General features: G+C 39.9%; 1 protein-coding gene across 10 annotated transcripts in view; it reads right to left on the reverse strand.

Annotated features, from left to right (window-relative positions):
- The window catches only part of AOPEP (aminopeptidase O (putative)), a 387253-nt gene that overhangs the window by 104497 nt on the left and 262093 nt on the right, over nt 1-20663 (reverse strand). For 5 of the 10 annotated variants that reach the window (XM_073344964.1, XM_073344965.1, XM_073344968.1 and 2 more), the window contains 2 exons: nt 1491-1553; nt 738-821 (listed from right to left, as the gene is read on the reverse strand). In XM_073344964.1, coding sequence (XP_073201065.1) covers nt 738-821; nt 1491-1553 — 147 coding nt within the window. Of the gene's footprint in view, nt 1-737; nt 822-1490; nt 1554-8068; nt 8122-16291; nt 16399-17243; nt 17302-20663 lie in introns of those variants that run through there. The other 5 variants (XM_073344962.1, XM_073344963.1, XM_073344969.1 and 2 more) reach the window with 4 other exon arrangements.

The raw sequence follows: 20663 nt of genomic DNA on the forward strand, positions 1-20663 counted from the left end.
AGCAAAGAAGAGCTATTGAATAGAAAAGTCAGCCTGTTACTTATCTTGCTACACTGTAAATTAAATGTTTAAAATTATAGTAGCCTTAAAGCAAAATTATTTACCCAAAATCACAGGGTTAAGAATCTTGGGAATTAATTTTGACTATGTAAGCAAAACAAAAACAAAACAACCCACCCTTTTGTAAAGAATTTTTAGGAGTAAACACCAAGCCCGTGCAATCGTGTTTTCAGGAATCCCTCTCCACTACAAATGGAAGATGCTTTCAAACCACACGTTAAAATAAAGTGTCAGCAATGCAGTCACAACATTTATTTCTATACATCTTGTATTTATCTAATTGCCCAGGGACACCCCCTACATTTTCTATTACCCTGCTCTCAAGAGAGAAAAACAATGTTTTTCAGTTAACTGTAGTTTAACATGTCTTTTCATTGGCAAATAAATATCACAGTAACTGTCGATAACCTTTCAAGTACTACAGCATTTCCTAAGTAAAGTGTTCTTATCTTTCTTCTTCAAAATGGCTTTCGCGCTCTTTATTAAATATGAATGTAGTTTCTCTACACAGCAAACACACAGACATTCAAACTTTACCAATTCATGGTGTTCTTTTCTGTGTAGTCAGCATAGTAGAAGAATATGGTTCTTTGAATGTTTTAAAGTGTGTCCCTTGAAAATGTTTAGAATATGCTTCCTTTTATTCCATCACATAAATGCACATCAGGAACCCATACCTTTCGGAAAGCCACTTCATCCTGCCTTCGTTTCCTTTTGGTCCTTTTTCTGGCTCTCTGGTTTGCTTGAATCCATTTTGTGACCTGCAGTTCAAAACCATAGTGCTTTTTTAAGATGAAGATGAGACCTGAGTGCAGCTACCCAGCATGAGTAAGAAACTATAAACAGATTGAAGACATATTTTTCCATTGCTTCATTGGAAAGAAAAAGGAAAAAAAACATAACACTTTTCCAGTCTAGAATGACATGCTCTTAAGTAATCCAGTTAGACACTTGTGCATAGTCAAAATGGGTTTGTTTCCCTTCATCGTATGCAGCATATTTTCCTTTTTGCTCTCTATTTAAACAGCTTTGTTCAGCTTAAGTTTTTTAGCGTAAAGAAAGTATGGCTGATGCCAAGCCGAAAGTTATCATTGTGTGTGCAAAAATCCTAGGGAAAGTCTCTACTCTCTATTTCTTACAACCTGGCTTCAAATAACCGCCACACACTCAACTGTTGTTCCTGAACAGCAAATGCATGTTTTAAATTATCAGGTAGTTATTATTTAATAAATAATAATAATACACCTTATATATTTATAAACACATTTATATTCTCCTTTTATAAACAAACTAATTATTTTAAAACTAACACAGGAAGAGGGGATCAGGTGGGAAACCTGGCAGGAGGCAGCTTTGCAAGGACAGAGGTGAGAAGAGAAAACAGTAAACATGAATAATTAAGAGCTGGAAAATGAAAGCGTTCTCCTCACCTCATCATTCACTTGCTGGACTAATCGACACTGGTCCCAAGACTGACACTCTTCCAGCAAAGGCTAAAAGGGAAACAAAGTGCATGTTTATTCAGGTTTTCGAGATTGCCCTTTGTAAATAGGCTCCACTTTTTCCTGCTCCCTCCCCTCCAAATACAGCCTCCCTGATCTGATGCAAAACTTTGATCTCTCAGATTTCCCCTGCACAGCAAAGCACAGGCTTTTCCCTCCCAGCCACTTACAAAAATCTTAACACTTTTTTAATTTTTTTTTGGAGGGTGGGGGCTAAGAGGAGGGGTTTACCTTGATTTGAGATCCCACTTCTCTTCAGCAGCTCCCCCCCCCCGCTCCGCTTGCTGCTTCCCACGGCACACGCGGCCGGCATTTGTTATTTTGCTGTGGCTGCTGTCGGTTTGGTGAGTAGCACCGGCCAGTCTGTTTTGCACGTATTTATGTATTTTGTATTGTCCCTCTCCTCTCTGCGATGCATCCCCAGGCTGATGGGAGTGAGCCCTGCCTCCCTCTTTCAGCAGAGCAGCACTAGAAACCTCCTTAGGAAATGAAACACCTAAGGGGGTGCCCTTGCCCCTCCCTCCCCTGTGCGCCAGTCTCTTAGAGCTGAGACGGAGAGGAGGAGCCTGCCTTAAAGGTATAGAGACTGGAGTGAGCCGTTAACCCACCACTTAAAGGTGTGGAGAGATCACAGCTCTTAATTTGTCCAGCACTGTGGCACAACAATTTGATTTTTCCCTTTGGAAACCTTTTCCTCCATAAAATATTTAAATGGTTAAATTCACTGTAGTGTCCTAAGCATCTCCAGGACCTTTTGGATTCAAACTCCGGGATAAAGGATCATATATATTAGAGATGGACCTGGGTATATGCATATGAGTGCATGCATATGGGTGCAGATTCAAACTTCCTTAAAGTTATATGGGGTATTGATATTGGGTGATCTGGTTTAGCTCATTATAAAGACAAGAGCTGAGTCATGATTTCTGGATCCAGATCCAAACTATCCCAGTATGCATCCGATGAAGTGAGCTGTAGCTCACGAAAGCTCATGCTCAAATAAATTGGTTAGTCTCTAAGGTGCCACAAGTACTCCTTTTCTTTTTGCGAATACAGACTAACACGGCTGTTACTCTGAAACCAACATTCTGCTGGCATTCATGAATGGGTGTTGTAGTTCAGCCCATTAGACAGACAGACCCAATTTTCCCAAACTGAACTACCAGATCTGAACTACCTCAACATTTTTGGGGGGTGGAGTGCTTCAGTTTGGACTGCTTCCTATCCTATTCCGGAGGAAGGTTTTCACGTATTTTCTCCTCCTCCTGCCCACCGTAGGCCACAATATCTCAAGGAACAGATTCAGTATTTAGGATAATTTTTCAATAGTTTTCTTTGACCTCAAAGGAATCCAAAATTATGTCAAGTGACTCCCTCGGAGACTCTGAAGCACATTTTTAACGCAAGATCTGAGTTCCCTTTTTGCTTACCATCCTTCCATAGCATTAGTCATATCACAGCATAGCAAACTCCTCATTTAGGTCCCAATTCAGCAAATCACCTCTACCTCAGCAAAGATCTCAAGCAGATAGTTAAATTACGCATGGAATTTAACCACATATTTAGATGTTTTATTAATAGGGATGGACTTAAAGATACCAGTTCAGCAAAGCTTAAGTCCAATGTGAATTCTGAGTAAAGGCAAAATCAAGCAACTTGGGCCAGAAAAAGTTGAAATTCACAAGTTGGAATTTTGTTTATGCTTTCATAATTTTCAATGTTAAATACAATACGTACAAAAGGGTGACTCTGTAAATTAATCACATCTGGTTCAATCAAAAAGATCTTGGAAAGGTATTTTCAATCTTTTAAAAATAATTTTTACTTAGTATAACAATTCCTTGAAAGCTTGAAATAGAAATCTGTGCTATCTGAAAAGAAAAAGGAGCATCAAAGCATTTGTTTTAGCAAACCCTCCCACATATAGAATTGGATGGACTCTGAAAACAGATGTAAGTAAAGTAAGGCAGGTCAAATTAGTGCCCACTAAATCTTGACAGTATCCCTTTAACTTTATCACTTTCCTTTAAACAACAAAAAAAAGTCTGTCCTACCCTTTTTTGCTTTATTGCCACAACATCCTTCTTTCAAGATCAAAAGCTTCAGATCAAAGCCAAGATCAAACTCCATACTTTAAATAGAAGCAACTTTGCCATGAAGTATTACACAAAGAAGAACTTCTTAGAAGAGATATCACAGTGGAAAAATCTTATTTCAGCCTTTTTTTTCACACTCACAACAGGGCTCCTTAAAAAGTGCATTGACGTAGCATTTCTGTTTTGTAAAAATACAACAGGTCTGCCACTCTGAAAGCTGCCATAAAGTAACTCTTTAGCTTCCTGTGCATTCAAATGGAGAAAGAATATTATATCGTGATTCAAAAAGAGGATGATCAAAAACATAAAAGTAAACAAAGGAAAATATGTTCCTGGAATAGGTGCAACCACTTTAAAGAATTCAACAACGTTAGATCAGTTTCTGAGTTAGATCATCCCCTCCCACAGAGAAAGTTGTGGGAAGACAAGTGTCACAGGCATCAAGAAACTGAAGTTATTCAAACAATCCCACCTTCTTCCCCACCATGAGAGAGAGATTCTAAAGCAGTGGTTCTCAAACTTTTGTACTGGTGACCCCTTTCACATAGCAAGCCTCTGAGTGCGACCCCTCTTATAAATTAAAAACACTTTAAAATATATTTAACACCATTATAAATGCTGGCGGCTAAGCAGGGTTTGGGATGGAGGCTGACAGCTCGCAACCCTCCATGTAATAACCTCGCGACCCCCTGAGGGGTCCCGACCCCCCCCCCCCGTTTGAGAACCCCCGTTCTAAAGAAATGGATTTGCAGAGGAGACAATCTCCCAAACGCGTAGATACCAGGAGGAAAAACCCTAGACATGCAAAGACATGCAGGCTGACTCCCCTCTGCCCCCTAATGGCTGCACAGCCACTGAGGGGAACTCAACAGGAATTATTGTTTGTATTGCACTAGCGCCTGGAGGGCAGAATAAGGAGTTGGGGTCCCATTGTGCTAGCTGTGGTACACACCATAACTCAAGTAACCCCTCCCCCAATAAGCTTGCAATCTAAGCATAAGATAAGAGATAACACATTGATATAACAAACAGAAGGATAAGCACAAGGTAACAGTGAGAGGATTATGATGAGAGTAATAAGCAATGGTCATAGCACACCATCTATCTAGTCAACCATTAACTAGACTTAATGGTGCTTCAGACAGATTTAACTCCTTATCAGACTTGGAAATCCATAGATATAGTGAAAGATAGTGTGGTGGAGAACAGCTTGCCACCTGCTCTACTCCTTCATACCCCCTGTGACGAAGCAAGACTGTTCTTAATGTTTCCTCTGAATATTGTGGGGGTGCCTCAGTTTCCCCTATGTAGTTCTTAAGTACCTAGGTGGTGGGATAAGGGTGCATGGTCATTGCAGAGCCCTAGAGGGCAGGTGTGTGCAGGGGTTTGGACACAGGGTGAATGGCCAACACCCTGTTTCCTGGCAGCTGATGGCCTGGGCCCTTCCCCCCTGCAAGGTGAGAGCTAAAGTTGGAGAACAAAGGAATCAGGTGCCTTCCTGGTCTGGGAAAAGGACAAAGCCCAGAGGAGGAGGGGCTGGAGAGAGTTTCAGTTTGGGGCTGGCTGGGGACATGGAGTGAAGTGTAGACGTGGTTGTCTGGCTCACTGGCCCCCCAAAATGGACCTGGTTGAGGGGTCCTGTTCTTTGCACTTACAAGCTCTGTTTTAGACCATGTTCCTGTCATCTAATAAACCTCTGTTTTACTGGCTGGCTGAGAGTAATGTCTGACTGTGAAGTTGGGGTGCAGGACCCTCTGGCTTCCCCAGGACGCCACCTGGGTGGAGTCACTGTGGGAAGTGCACGGAGGGGCAGAGGATGCTGAATGCTCTGAGGTCAGACCAAGGAAGGTGGAAGTTGTGTGAGCTGTGTGTCCTGAAGACAGTCTGCTCACAGAAAGGAGACTTCCCCTAGATTCCTGACTGGCTTCGTAGGGAGCAGTTCCAGAGCATTGCCCGGGGACTCCATGACACTCTCACAATCCCATGTAGCTCCAGAAATAAAGGGGACAAACCAGTCTTATGTTTCATTTTTCAATTAGAAGAAAATACTCTCAGATCCCAAGCAGAGCTGTCCTAGATAATGACAAGATTTGACACAATTACCCACCCATCTAAAAGTATGCTAGAATCCTTTGCACTTTCAGCAGTATGATGAAAGCATAATTGGATTTTGATATATATGGGTAGAGATGCAGCATTAAATCAACTGGGTGCAAAATGTCCCTAATATTCTGAAGCCTCCTTATACCTGGTGGCTTAGCTTAAAAACCAGTGCTTAAAACCAGGCCTGAACCCACACATAAAATGTACATTTAGGATGGTTTAGAACACTGTAGGATACATCTGTATTGCAGAGGTTTGCTTAACTTTAAATGGAGATGGTGGAACTTGCTTTGAACTGTTCAAGCTGTGATTGCTACTAATGACATTTTCTGAATCAATAGAAGACTTTCATTGACATGTACTTCCCTTTACATATTGTAACCACATTGTCCCCAGCTTCCACCTGTCTAGGATCTCTGATGCAGAAACATTCAATATTGATAAACTAAAAAAGTCATCCGACCTAAGGTGAACTCCATTTAAATACTCTCTGACTTGTCAATAGCTTTCAGAGACTAGAAGACGTGGGGAGGAAAAGAACTGAAGAGGAAAGTGTAAAACTGTTTCCTGTAAATGAATTTCAGAAGATCTTTTACGAAGTGGAAGAAAGGGACAGGTGGACCAGTTAAGCCTGACCTTCCAGCCTCATCTCTAGAGGCCTGAGGTCTGATTTTCCTCTCAATTACCCCAATTCTTTATCAGCATTATAAATGCTCCCAAGTACATTATACATACAGTTATAAAAAGGTACATAGTAAAGCTATAGCACACAGAAGAGACAGAGAGAACTGTAAAGGTTTTAGAGTCACAATTCTGCAATGGCATCTATACTTTCAAGAGGATCTTGGTGAGATGCCCTGTAAGCTTGGAAGATATTTGGCTTCATCCTCCTAAAACACAAGATTTTGCATCACTCAGTATAATACCAAGACATCATTGAACTTCCAGTTTTGTTCAAGTTCTGTGGAAGTAGAACTTTACTGTCCTGACTGCATTTAAAGGGTGAAATCCTGGTTTCAATGAAGTCAGTAGGTGTTTTCCCATTGATGTCAGTGGAGTCAGGATTTTACCCCAAGTCTGTTATTGTTTTTCCAAGACATGAATGGATTTGAGATAAAAAAAAGACAAAGACATTTTGACTAGTTTAAATTGGAAGATTAATTTCTCTTAAGAACAAAGACAAGCTGTAGCCTCAGCACCAGCTGGTGTGGACTTCAGGCTGCTTGATGGAAAAAGGCCTAACATTCACAAACACTCTAACTCTCATGATAGCCAAAAAAAAAAAAAAAAAAGCAAACTTTAGAGTCAGAAAATACCTGGGATCCCTTACCCAATGGCTCACAAGGTGATTTAATAATAGTTTCAAATACTAAATTGAGGCTCCAGTGTTCCATTGGGCATTGGATTTAGGGGCTTTGAAACCATGTTGCTTTCAGAATTTCGGAGCTGTGACTGAAGAAGCAGGCTAGAACTGAAAAGGAGGAGATGAATGGTACCCTTGGGCTGAGACTTCCAATGAACTACAGCTCAGACCATTATAAAAATCAAAACGAAGGAAATCCAGAATATTTTATGTGGACTGTCTCAGGGGAGTTCAGTTTCGACCTCATGCACCAAACATACCATGTCCTCCAAAAAGAAAAGGAGTACTTGTGGCAACTTAGAGACTAACCTATTTATTTGAGCATAAGCTTTCGTGAGCTACAGCTCACTTCATCGGATGCATACTGTGGAAAGTGGGGGGGAGAAAACCTGGATTTGTGCTGGAAATGGCCCAACTTGATTATCATACACATTGTAAGGAAAGTGATCACTTTAGATAAGCTATTACCAGCAGGAGAGTGGGGTGGAGGGAGAGAAAACCTTTTGTAGTGGTAAACACCCATTTTTTCATGCTTTGTGTGTATAAAAAGATCTTCTATACTTTCCACAGTATGCATCCGATGAAGTGAGCTGTAGCTCACGAAAGCTTATGCTCAAATAAATTGGTTAGTCTCTAAGGTGCCACAAGTACTCCTTTTCTTTTTGCACATACAGACTAACACGGCTGTTACTCTGAAACATGTCCTCCAAGTGTCCCTGTAAGCTTTGGTGGTGGACGGTTTTCTGTATTTGAGATCAAGCAGCTCTTGAACATACCCATATTCTGGGGTATATGACTGTCCAGATTCCATGCAGGGAGCCTCAGTTATTCTAAGTCCCTGTGAACACCTGTGCCCTTCAAGAGACTCTTTATTGTTGCTCTCTCTCACTGCTAGCATGATGTGACCAGTATCCTCCCTTGTGCACATTCCTATGTACACATACCATTTTCAGGCCAGACTTGCTCTTCCTGAAAATCCTTCTTCCTGTGCACTCATCTGAGGAGAAAGACAGAAGCCTGACAAAGCAGACAATGTTGTGGATGTATTTTCAAAACCCCTTCTAGAACACTCAGATCACCACCTTTGAAAATTCCCCTCCATATCTGTGTTACAAGCCACTCTATTAGTAGCCAGGCCATCAGAGAGAGGGTTCCCAGGTAGGGATGGATTGACATGTCTGCCTATTGAGCAATTATCCAAGACCAGATTCATAGCCTGATGGGGAAAAAAATTCTTGGCCATCTATGAGACAGATGAGAACTGTACTTGATGTGGCCTATAATAGTTTATAAAATGCTTGAATACCCTTCTCTCCTGAGCTTCACAAACACACACCTTTTAAATATCCTGGCTCAATGGGGATGGATGCCCAGAGCTTTGGAAAGGTAGTATTTTATTTTCCACACCTACCACTTCTACACCTCTACACTAAAAATAGCTGGCATATTATTTTCCAAAGCAGCTCTTGATTTTTATTATTTTATATGCTGAAACAAATGTCAAAAGAGATGGAAACACTAGTGTTATTCTAAACTTTAAAGATTTGGGCTATGTTTGGAAGGCTACTGCTATAATTATCCTAAAAGAAAAGCTGTTTGTTTGCAAGGTAACTCACACACTATTTAAATCCTCTATGAATTGTTTCAGTTGGCCAAGGAAAACAATGGGCAACGTAAGAATTAATTGGCTGCTAATCTCTGTGTTTTTCTTAGGATGTTTTTGCAAGCAATGGATTAAAATCAATGTTTAATGCTACACAGTCCCAGCTGAAATCATATTAGGAGAGCCTCAGCTAAAAATCTCTGCAAAAAAAGGACCTGTCCTCCCACTCTTTGCTATGTTTCCACCCCCTGCATATGTAGGTGGGAGAGTGGGAGCTTGGGAATGTGAATTTGATCCAGCACTGATCAGCCAGGCAGCAAACTCTTATTGTTCTTTAGATACCAAACATAACTAGGGATAAGCCCAGTCATTCTCCACATAACACAGCTTTTGTGCTCAGCAGTGCGATTAACAGAAAAGGGAACCACAAAGAGCTTTTAGAGCTTTATTAAACTTGTCATAAATAACATATTCTAATGCACAAATCTTAGGAATTCAGTTCACATTTATATTAGAAATGAAAAAAAATATTTAAAATAAACTTCCCCTTCAGGCCTTTTGCAGTTACTCATTCAGGTTTATGTACCATTTTTGTTCTCTGTTGTACATATATTATACTGTAAGAAAACTGAAAGGGAGAGATGAGAATCTTACTGTTTCTGATTTATGTTAGAGCAGGGATCGGCAACCTTTGGCACATGGCCCGCCAGGGAAAGCTCCTGGCAGGCTGGGCCGGTTTGTTTACCTGCAGCATCTGCAGGTTCGGCCGATCGCAGCTCCCACTGGCTGCAGTTCGCCGTCCCAGGCCAATGGGGACTGCGGGAAGCAGCACGGGCCGAGGGATGTGCTGGTCGCCCTACCCGCAGCCCCCATTTGCCTGGGACAGTAAACCATGGCCAGTTGGAAGCTGCGATCGGCCGAACCTGCAGACGCTGCAGGTAAACAAACTTACCCTGATGGGCCATGTGCCAAAGGTTGCCGATCCCTGGATTAAACAATACTTGAAGTTTTTAGCAGGTCACTAAACTGAAGCCAGTGATTTATACTAAGGAGTCTCATTTAGTATTCATGGGTGTGAATTTTTTGGCATAATAACTAAAACTACTTCTTACTTCTCTAGCACTTTCTAATCAAGGATATGGAAACTGAGGCACAAAGAAGTTAAGGCCAACATTCTCAAACATGGCAGCTAAGGTTGAACACCTAAATCTATATTAGGCACTTGATTTGCAGAGGTGAGGTGAACTCATTTATTAATCTAAATGAGTTTAGGTGCCTAACATCAGCACCATATTTGCAAATTTTAGCCTAAGTGATTGCTCAGGTCACATAGGGAGTCTGTGTTATAACCATTAATTAGATTCTGTGCATTAACCAAAAGACCCTCTGTGATGTTACGCCCCATATTCTTTATAGAAATATGCTTATGATATGAATATGGCATAACTAAGATGTATTTTAAGCAAGATGGGTCTTGTGAGATATCATTGGAAAGATTATGATTTACTGAATGTGATTATCCAATGTATCATTTCTGTATCTGGAGTTAGGAATATTGACTATGTAACAATTACAACTGTGGTTATACCTGGGGAACACCCACCAGACAGTAATCTATCAGCCTGGATGGGCCATTAGGAAAGTCTTTAAAGATGCTGATCTCCCATCTTCTTGTAGTTCCTTCCTGTGGACATTACAAATAAGCCTTATCTCATGGTTGCTTTAACACTGCAAAAAGAAAAGGAGTACTTGTGGCACCTTAGAGACTAACCAATTTTTTTGAGCATAAGCTTTCGTGAGCTACAGCTCACTTCATCGGATGCATACTGTCAAGGTTCCTCCCCCACTCTGAACTCTAGGGTACAGATGTGAGGACCTGCATGAAAACCTCCTAAGCTTACTTTTACCAGCTTAGGTTAAAACTTCCCCAAGGTACAAATTAATTTTATCCTTTGTCCTTGGAATATCCACTGCAACCACCAAACTCTAACTGGGTTTACTGGGAAACGTAGTTTGGACATGTCTTTCCCCCCAAAATCCTCCCAACCCTTGCACCCCACTTCCTGGGAAAGGTTTGGTTAAAATCCTCACCAATTTGCATAGGTGACCACAGACCCAAACCCTTGGATCTGAGAACAATGAAAAAGCATTCAGTTTTCTTACAAGAAGACTTTTAATAGAAATAGAAGTAAATAGAAGTAAAGGAATCACCTCTGTAAAATCAGGATGGTAGATACCTTACAGGGTAATTAGATTCAAAACATAGAGAATCCCTCTAGGCAAAACCTTAAGTTACAAAAAAGACACACAGACAGAAATAGCCATTCTATTCAGCACAGTTCTTTTCCCAGCCATTTAAAGAAATCATAATCTAACACATACCTAGCTAGATTACTTACTAAAAGTTCTAAGACTCCATTCCTGTTCTATCCCCGGCAAAAGCAGTGTACCGACAGACACAGACCCTTTGTTTCTCTCTCTCCTCCCAGCTTTTGAAAGTATCTTGTCTCCTCATTGGTCATTTTGGTCAGGTGCCAGCGAGGTTACCTTTAGCTTCTTAACCCTTTGCAGGTGAGAGGATTTTTCCTCTGGCCAGGAGGGATTTTAAAGGGGTTTACCCTTCCCTTTATATTTATGACACATACTGTGGATGAAGTGAGCTGTAGCTCACGAAACCTTATGCTCAAATAAAATTCTACACTTTCCACAGTATGCATCCGATGAAGTGAGCTGTAGCTCACGAAAGCTTATGCTCAAATAAATTGGTTAGTCTCTAAGGTGCCACAAGTACTCCTTTTCTTTTTGCGAATACAGACTAACATGGCTGTTACTCTGAAACCTGTCATTTAACACTGCAAGGTCATGTGATGATGTCACTTGGTATGAAATACCACCTTGGACACTGCTGGTACTTTTCCACTGAAGAAGGAGGGTAGCGATCAAACAGGGAAACAAAAGATTCCCGCCATATGTAAATTATATTTAAGGCTAGAAAGTGAATTAATCAAGGTCGCCAGTTCTTCACTGAATCCCCACCCAGGATGACTGCTGTAACCACCCAAGACTGATCTGGGAAGAAAGGACTGGGACCTGGGCTGAGACAGAGGTCTAGCCTGTGAAGAGAAATTTCTGGAACTCTAAGCTGCAGAAACTCTGCAACCTGCCTTAAACAACATTTAGGGTGAGAAATTACTATTTGTAACCAGTTTCTTTAGTGAATTAAGCTTAGGGTGCATGTTTGTTTATTTTGCTCAGTAATCTGCTTTGTTCTGTTTGCTATCCCTTATCACTTAAAATTTAACTTTTGTAGTTAATAAACTCGTTTCTTGTCTATTCCAAACCCCAGTTTGTGCAATTCATAACTGGGGCTGGAAGCAAAAAGCTGTGCATATCTTCCTCCACATTGAGAGAGAGGGCGAATTTCATGAGCTTACGCTATGTAGATCACTATACAATGCAAGACAATATAATTTTGGGTTTACACTCCAGAGGGGGTATGCACCAAAGCGCTGGGCAATTCCCTGAGCTGAGCCCTCCCACACAGAGCTGACTGCAGACTCTGTGTGATTATACAGCTGTGTGTGTCCCTGCCTGTGTGTGTGCTGGAGAGGGGGGCTTGAGAGCCTGACACAGCAGCACAGAGTGGGGGAGGGGACCCAGGCTGGTGGAATGCCAGCACATCAGGTGGCACTTCCATACATAATTTTCTATTATAAAATCATATGCAATAATGATCAGAATAAGCAGAGAATCAAAATGGCATATTATTTTAAATTTCTCCAAAACTACAACAGATTTTTTTAAACTTTGTGTGATATAACATACATCTTAACACTCTAAAATTCAAGTCTGGGGCATTTTTTACATTTAATTATTTATAATTATGTCTAAACCACTCAATAAACAAAATATGTCCATTTCTGGATCCTACCCTATTAGTACCTTAAGTACAGTCGGTAGAAACATGTAAGTGAAATTCATAAAATTACACTGTATGTGAAGAACCATCTTTAATTCAGATCAATGTAAGTCTTACCTACAAAATTAACATTTACCTACAGTATACTTTATATAATGATAACTTGCCAAATATAAAATAATATTGCCTGCATCAAATTCTTCATATACAGTAGTTAATTGACTTGGCTATTGTCTTCATATCCCTTTAAAAGGGCATGATCAAGAGTAACAGTGTATAGAAACGTTTTGTTTGCACAATCTATCTTGGTCTGTTTCTGTTCATGATTCATCTGGATCTATGCACCTTACAATATGCTACAATTTGTTTCAGTGCATTTCTATACATCACAAAATCTCATCCTCCTGAGTGTTTATTTAGACGGCTGAAAATGAGATGGAGTGTTAACAGAACTTCTAATTTCTGAAATGACAGACCACCAATGAATTTTATTTTTAAAGGTTTGTTTCATCCTTATTATTATTAGAGATTCAACTAGCTAATTTATTGTATTGACCTACACTAATTTAAATACATTAAGAGCATTTTAAGGATCATTTAATTTCCCACTGTGCAAACAGTTTAGTATCCCAAGGTGACCATTATTCTTGAGGGCAACTATCTATTTTTCAAACGATATCTATCACCAAGCGTAAGTATTTTTCACATATAATTAGCAATTAAGATTTCTTCAGATTATATCTCAAAATATCAATTATATACTCTGCAGTGATTTGAAAATGCATGCACACGTCTCCGTGTTCTGTTAGGCCAAAAAATAGTTTGAGGTTAGTTATGTAGCAAGTTTGAGCATTAAAGCAACAGCATGTTATTCTTGGGACCAGTACTCACAAGATTTGAAATGAATCTAACAGAGTCACTATTCATCTTCACAGAGTGAAAAAAATCTAAAAACCCTATGCCAAATCATGGGGTTGAATAAACTTTGTCTACTAAGCAGAAGTCCATATTGCCAATGCCTACTCATGTACCTGACTGGCACAGATGGAGAGGATTTCAGTTGTTTGTTGCCTTCCCCATCAAATATTTACAAATATCACATTCAGACAGAAATCTTAGAGGTAAAACATGACAAGAAATACCAAGGATTAAGTTACATAGTTCAGTGGAAACACTGACCCTGAAGGAGTTACTTCTTTGCTGAATGCCTGTCTACACACACTGTAAAACTTAGATAAACAAATGATAACTATCTTCTAGAGGTGTAAGGGGAGCACTCCTTTTTAATGGCATTTGGATTTGGTCAGTTTGTTAGTAATTGACTGTTAACTATTAATTTATGATGCATCATCTATGCAGTCTATCCTAAGAGCCCCTTAGTCATCATTCTCTCTTAGTAATAGGAAACAGGAAATCTATAAAGTTTGTAAGTGGGACAACAGCCAGGAACTGGCCTTAGTAACAACCTATTATTCATAGTAAATAAAGGTGTTGGTGTAACATGCCCCAAAAGTTTATATAACCAATGAAAGACATTCCTTACATCAATTTTTGGCATTTCACAATTTATATTTTTCCTGGATTGTTTAACTGGCTCATGAAGTTTGGCCCTCAAGCTGGACAGTCTAAGAGCCAGCCAGATACAAAACCAGATACTTGCTGAAATAATCTAAACCATGTAGAAAATAGCAAGAACATGTAGAAAATAAAGAACCTTAACAACCATGAATAAACGAATATCAACTAGTGGAAGAATTTTCTTGACCTTACATCTTTGGAGAGCAGTGTGCACATGGTATATTCATTTTCAAACAACACTAGAAGATGGGTCTTAAATGACAGATTATGCATAGAATGCCATATAATTGTGAATGCTACTGAAAAGCATTTTCAGCCAAGAAACAAAACCAGCAGAGGAAAAGTAGGGAGAGGGATAGCTCAGTGGTTTGGAGCATTGGCCTGCTAAACCCAGGGTTGTGAGTTCAATCCTTTAGGGGGCCATTTGGGATCTGGGGCAAAAATTGGGGATTGGTCCTGCTTTGAGCAAGGGGTTGGACTAGATGATCTCCTGAGGTCCCTTCCAACCCCGATATTCTATGATTCTAAGGAAACAAAGGTTTAAAAAGACTAAAACAAACATGGCACAATTCTTAATAGTCTCTAGGAGGAGTTTATGTTCAGTTGTTCATTCAGAATTAGTGGCTCTATTCTGCCACTCATGCTCATGTGGAATACTGCATACTGGAATCAAGTAGAGCAAATGTGGAATAAAGTCCTAAGTAGGAACAGAAAGAGACAAGCTGGGCAAGAGGGCGAGAGAGCAGGAAGAAGGGTACTGTCAACGCATGCAATCTGATTGTGGTATTTGCTGTTTTGGCCACTGTATTGTTAGCAAAGAGCGAAGTTGAATGCAGGATAAGTTGAACAAGTAGAATTTTATTAGACTCCGTGCACTGCTCTGTCTACATAGCTGTGTTTCTTCTAGCCTAACTCCATTAGTTTCTCAGTTCCCCTGCTGTCTCACCCATAACAGTTCTTCCGGGGAACATGGACTCTCTGGCTCTGGCCCAGGCCTACACTTAAAATTTAGATCAAGCTAACTATGTTGTTCAGGGGTTTGTAAAAATTCACACCCTCAGCACCACAGACCTAGTTACCACTGCTCAGGGAGGTGGATTACCTACATTGACGGAAAAGCTCCTTCTGTCACTGTAGGAAGTGTCTATACTGCAGCGCTACAGTGGCATAGCTATAGTGCTGCAGCTGTGCCACTGTAGTCCTTGTAGTGTAGACATAGCCTTTAGTTCCACTGATCATGATTCAGCCACAGGTCACGTAGTCTTGTGATTACATAAAAATTTCAAATTTCATTTAAGGAACATATCTCACCACTTAAATATATTCAGTTCAAGTACTAATGGAAAATGTGTCATGAAAGAGCATATTGGCTACATATTTTGACTGAGAAAGAGATATTTTAATTTAATGTGACACTGAGGATGATCACTTCATCATGAAAGAGCAAGTTAGATTTTCACGCATAGTATCTTACCAATAAATAATGGTATTTTTCCTGTACTAAGAAAGAATTCAATTTCAACAGGAACAGGAGAAAATGGAGACAAATTGGAGGGCGTTCAGACTAGTGAACAAAACCAGTTGAAGGGGTGTAGGGATCATCTTATATATTGGTTGTCTAAACAACAGCTAAGGAGAGTTGAGGGTGGGTGAAGATAACTGTTTATATATATTTTTAAAAGCATTATTTATTTAGGGAGTAATAAGAAGTTCTAAGTAGAGTAATCAGATTACAAAGAAAAAAAATGCTGCAACTATAGGGAAATCTTCATCGACAACAAGCTCTATCAGACTGTGGTCTTAAGAAAGGTGTGGAGGCCCCATCACCTAAGACATTTAAAACTAGACAAGATAAAAACATGAGAAAATATACTTTAGAGAGCAATCCAGTAGTGGCAGAGGTGGGGGGTATTGAGTGGACTTATACATGCTTTCCAGCTCCAAAAGCTGCTGAGTGCTTCTCATTCCACTACATGTCAGCTTAACTCATTGACCAAAGTTACGGGTGTTACGTCATTATTAGCCTAGCACAGGATGAAAAGCGGCTACAGTCCTGTGGTGACTCACTTCTGAAACTTCAGTACATCCTGAAGACTGCTGATGCTCGATCTGATAAGTGGCAAATTCAACAACCCAGTACGTTTGACCTTATTTAACACAGCCACGGTATGTTTCTGGAAAAAATTATTCAGAAAATGAGTGGGTGCTGCAGAAATATGTACATTCATCACATGTACTCTATTATGTTGTTTTGTAGCCAGAAGATAGTCATGCTGTTCTGTGGAATTCTTCCACATCAGAAAGGATAGGCCAGTCATTACAACACATCCTCTGTTATATGACTTGATTTACACACGTGCATGTGAGATCAGAAACTAGTGGTTACAAATTGGAGGATGCACAGAATGACTTTATTATGGGTGAGACAAGGTCACTGAGGTAATATATTTTATTGGACCAACTTCTGTTAGCGAGAGCGACAAGCTTTTGAGCTTACACAGAGCTTTTCTTCAGGTTTTATTATGGGTGTAATACTAATGGAGATTTGCTAGTATTCAAGTTTTGCTAGTTATATTTTACATGACTGTAGTGCCAAATCTCTGTGGTCCTGTGCAAAGACTGTAGGGGCAGGATTTGGGGTAACATGCTGGTTGTAGGCCAATGGCAGAAATAGAGAAGCTTCCACTACACAGATTTCCAGTCCTCTGCTTCATGGTAGAGAATTGTAAGGGATACAAAAGGCTAATTCTTCCAGTGGGATGAAGACACCTCAATAGGCCCACATCCACATCCTGGTATTCATTCCTCTCCACCACTTGCACAACTACCCAGCCGAGTTTCTTAAGATGGACACTGGCGTGAAGATTTTGAATAGGAAAAAAAAAAGTAATCTCTGGAGGTGCTTCTTGGATGTGTAATAACAAATTCCATAGAATATTAAGTGCCTGCAGGTTGTATGTTAGGATAATCCTGGAGGAAAAATCTTAAACCCATTTTAGTGGATAATACTGTAAACTACCTGGGATAGTGAAGTCTTTTTGTAATCTTCTCTGTATTCTGCGGCTGATGTGGGTTTCCTGAATGGAAACCAATAAAAGAAAAAAAATCAAATAGACTGGCAACAACTAGATCCACTATAAAAATTATAAAAACATGGAAGAAAGATGAAGGAGCCATTTTACTAATTCAGAATAAGCAGTAGGACACACACTAACCCTGGACTACTGGAAGTTGGAAGCTGTGCCAGGTGTTGCTGGAAAAGTAGTTTTCCCCATATTTGCAATACAGCTTTAGATTTTATGTATGACCAAAATATTTTGATAATTTGGGCATTCTCACTTTATGTTTCCTCCAAATAAATATCTACTGATGCATTATATGTTTTATCCTGAGTGATGTCAAGCCCTCTAATATGATCTGTTTAATATTATCAGCAACACTGCTGGCTTTTTTGTGCTTTTTTGTGCAGTGGGAACTTAAAGCTGGGGCACTCAGAATTTTGTGGGAGCTCTCAGATTATCAGGTTTATGAATGACTTAAAATATTACACTGTATTTCAGTGTTTTTAATATTGTGTTGGCAAAATAAAAATGAAAAGCAGAATGGGTCAGATTGTGAGATAATTACGTAGCCAGAATCGGGAGCAACAGGTGCATCATGGTGGTGAGAGTCACAAACTCCCTCTTGATCCCTTTAATGCTCATGGGAGGGATTAAACTACTCTGAGCCTATACCCATTCCAGCAGTACATACTGCCTGACAGTCTGGAGTAGCATTGTCACCCAGTCGATTGGGGCTGATGGGAATGGAACTTTAGTGCCATGTATTCATATGGAAGAGAACACAACAATTCTACAGAGCCTGGTTCCACTTCGGTGCTGCTAGCCATGATCCATGTAGCCAACACAAGGACATAAGGGGGTGGTTTGTGTCCCCATACAGCCCTGTGCCAGCACACTAGCCAGGCTACAATTTGCCCCAAAATGAAAACTGTCTAAACTACTACTAAATCAGTTCTAACATAATATATGAGTAGCTTTAGATTATAATTTATAATGCAAGTTACTAACATCTTGTGAAATGCTGAGCACCCTCAGATCCCTTGACTTCAGTGTGAATTGAGGATCCTCAGCTTGCAAAATTGACCTCTCACTAACTAAGGTGTCCTATTCACTGAATGACAGGAACTCCAGCTTCTTTCACTAAAGTGGAAACCAGTTCCTGCAAGAGCGTGAGAATTGCTAAAGGCAAAAAGGGTAAATAATCAAAAAAGTTATTGATGGAAAAGAGTGAGAGCGGGAAGAGGTCAGTGTGCTGTTCTCAAAGGAAGAAAGAATAGTAAACCAGTATCATTTTAGCTGGCGTTGTTGTTGTTTTTTACAGAACATCTGAAATCTCTTTGTTCTTTAAAGACAATCTATAGTAATTTAGACTCTGCTGGATTTGTAAATATTTTTACCACAGGTTTTGCCTATGTAGGCTCTTGCAACAGATATTGAAATGACTTGCTAGCAGTTCTGGATATTCTTAAGTACTAATCATAGTTAGGAAGACATATGCAGCTCAGTTTTCACACCAACCAAAAGTATTATAGATTTCTTTTGCTTCATTTTACTCCCCACCTTTTTCCATAATTTTTGGTGTCACACTCAGAACAATCCCTTACAGTGATGGATAGAAGTAAAATTCCACAAACCATTTAGTGGCTGATTATTGGTGTGCTGACTCAGTGGCGCACAATTAACAACACTTTTTCTCCTTCCATCTGGATAACTGTTCTAAAAAGCAACCTTCTTGTTTGCTGTGTGGAATACAAAACTCAGCTAAATATGCCTGCTGTTATTCCTAATCAAGTCATAATCCTTTACAGCAAACTTTGCAGAAGAGACTGAAAAGTCACTGGCTTGGTACCATGCCTGAAGTTTCTACATAATGCTCTCTAAATTCACTGACAAGAAACTTTGTTAATTCAGATTTAAACTTGCCCGATGGTGCCTCCTGCCCTTCCAGAACATTGAGTTCAGCTCTGAAAACCCAGAAATGAAGGCTTAAGGTATGTACCACCTCCACAATGAAACCTTAACTCTGCTCCATGGAGCTGGCAATAGCCACTGGGAATGGTTCAGTAAAGCTACTGTCATAAATTGACAGGAAGAAACAAAGAGAATGTGCCATTGTTTACACTGTGTGACAGATTTGAATTCCAGTATGTATTTGCATGCTCTCCAGCTGTGTTCACGTTAGGCAGAGTTGTACTGAAAGTTAGAGGGATTAGTTACAGCAGGTTGGAAGAGTTGTCACAAAACAATAACAGAAAATGTGGTAATAGCAGTAGTGCTGAATGACCAAAAAGATTAGTAGCGACTGGATGTCTAACATAGTGAATGCCATTGAAAATGAGATAGGATCAGAGGCTGAAATAGGGAAAAACAAGTTAAAAGTTACTTAGACAAGTTAAATGTCTTCAAGTCATCAGGGCCTGCTGAAATACACTCTAGAATACTCAAGGAGCTGACTAAGAAGATATCTGAGCCATTAGTGATTACCTTTGTAAAGTCATGGAAAATGGGAGAGATTCCAGAGGACTGAAAAAGGACAAATATAGTGCCAATTTATAAAAAGTGAAATAATGATAACCGAGAGAATTACAGACCAGTCAGCTTAACCTCAGTACCCAGAAAGATAATGGAGCAAATAATTAAGCAATCTATTTGCAAACATCTATAAGAGAATAAGGTGATAAGTAGTGGGCAACATGGATTTGTCAAGAACAAATCTGTCATACCAATTTAATAGCTTTCTTTGACAGGGTAACAAGTTTTGTAGATTGGGGGAAGTGGTAGATGTGGTATATCTTGACTTTAGTATGGCTTTTGATACTGTCTCATAAACAAACTAGAGAAATAAACTGGTTAGAAATCCATCCCCAGAGAGTAGTTATCAGTGGTCCACAGTCAAGCTGGAAGGGCATATCAAGTAGGGTCCCATAGGGATTAGTTCTGGGTCCGGTTCTGTTTAATATTTTCATCAATGATTTAGATAATAGCAGAGAGTACACTTTTAAAGCTTGCATAATATACCAAGCTGGGAGGGGTTTCTAGTGCTTTGGAGGACATAAATAAAATTCAAAATGATCTGGACAAATTGAAGAAATGGTCGGACATAAATAGGATGAAATTCAATAAGGACAAATGCAAAGTACTCCACTTAGCAAGGAACAATCACTTGCACAATGGGAAATGACTGCCTAGGAAGGAGTACTGTGGAAAGGGATCTGGGGGTCATAGTGGATCACAGGCTAAATATGAGTCAACTTCATTCTGGGATGTATTAGCAGAAGTGTTGTAAGCAAGACACAAGAAGTAATTCTTCCGATCAACTATGCACTGATTAGGCCTCAACTGGAGTATTATGTCCGGTTCAGGGCACCACGTTTCAG

Source organism: Lepidochelys kempii, chromosome 5, assembly GCF_965140265.1.
Source record: "Lepidochelys kempii isolate rLepKem1 chromosome 5, rLepKem1.hap2, whole genome shotgun sequence".
Classification (NCBI taxonomy): Eukaryota; Metazoa; Chordata; order Testudines; family Cheloniidae; genus Lepidochelys; species Lepidochelys kempii.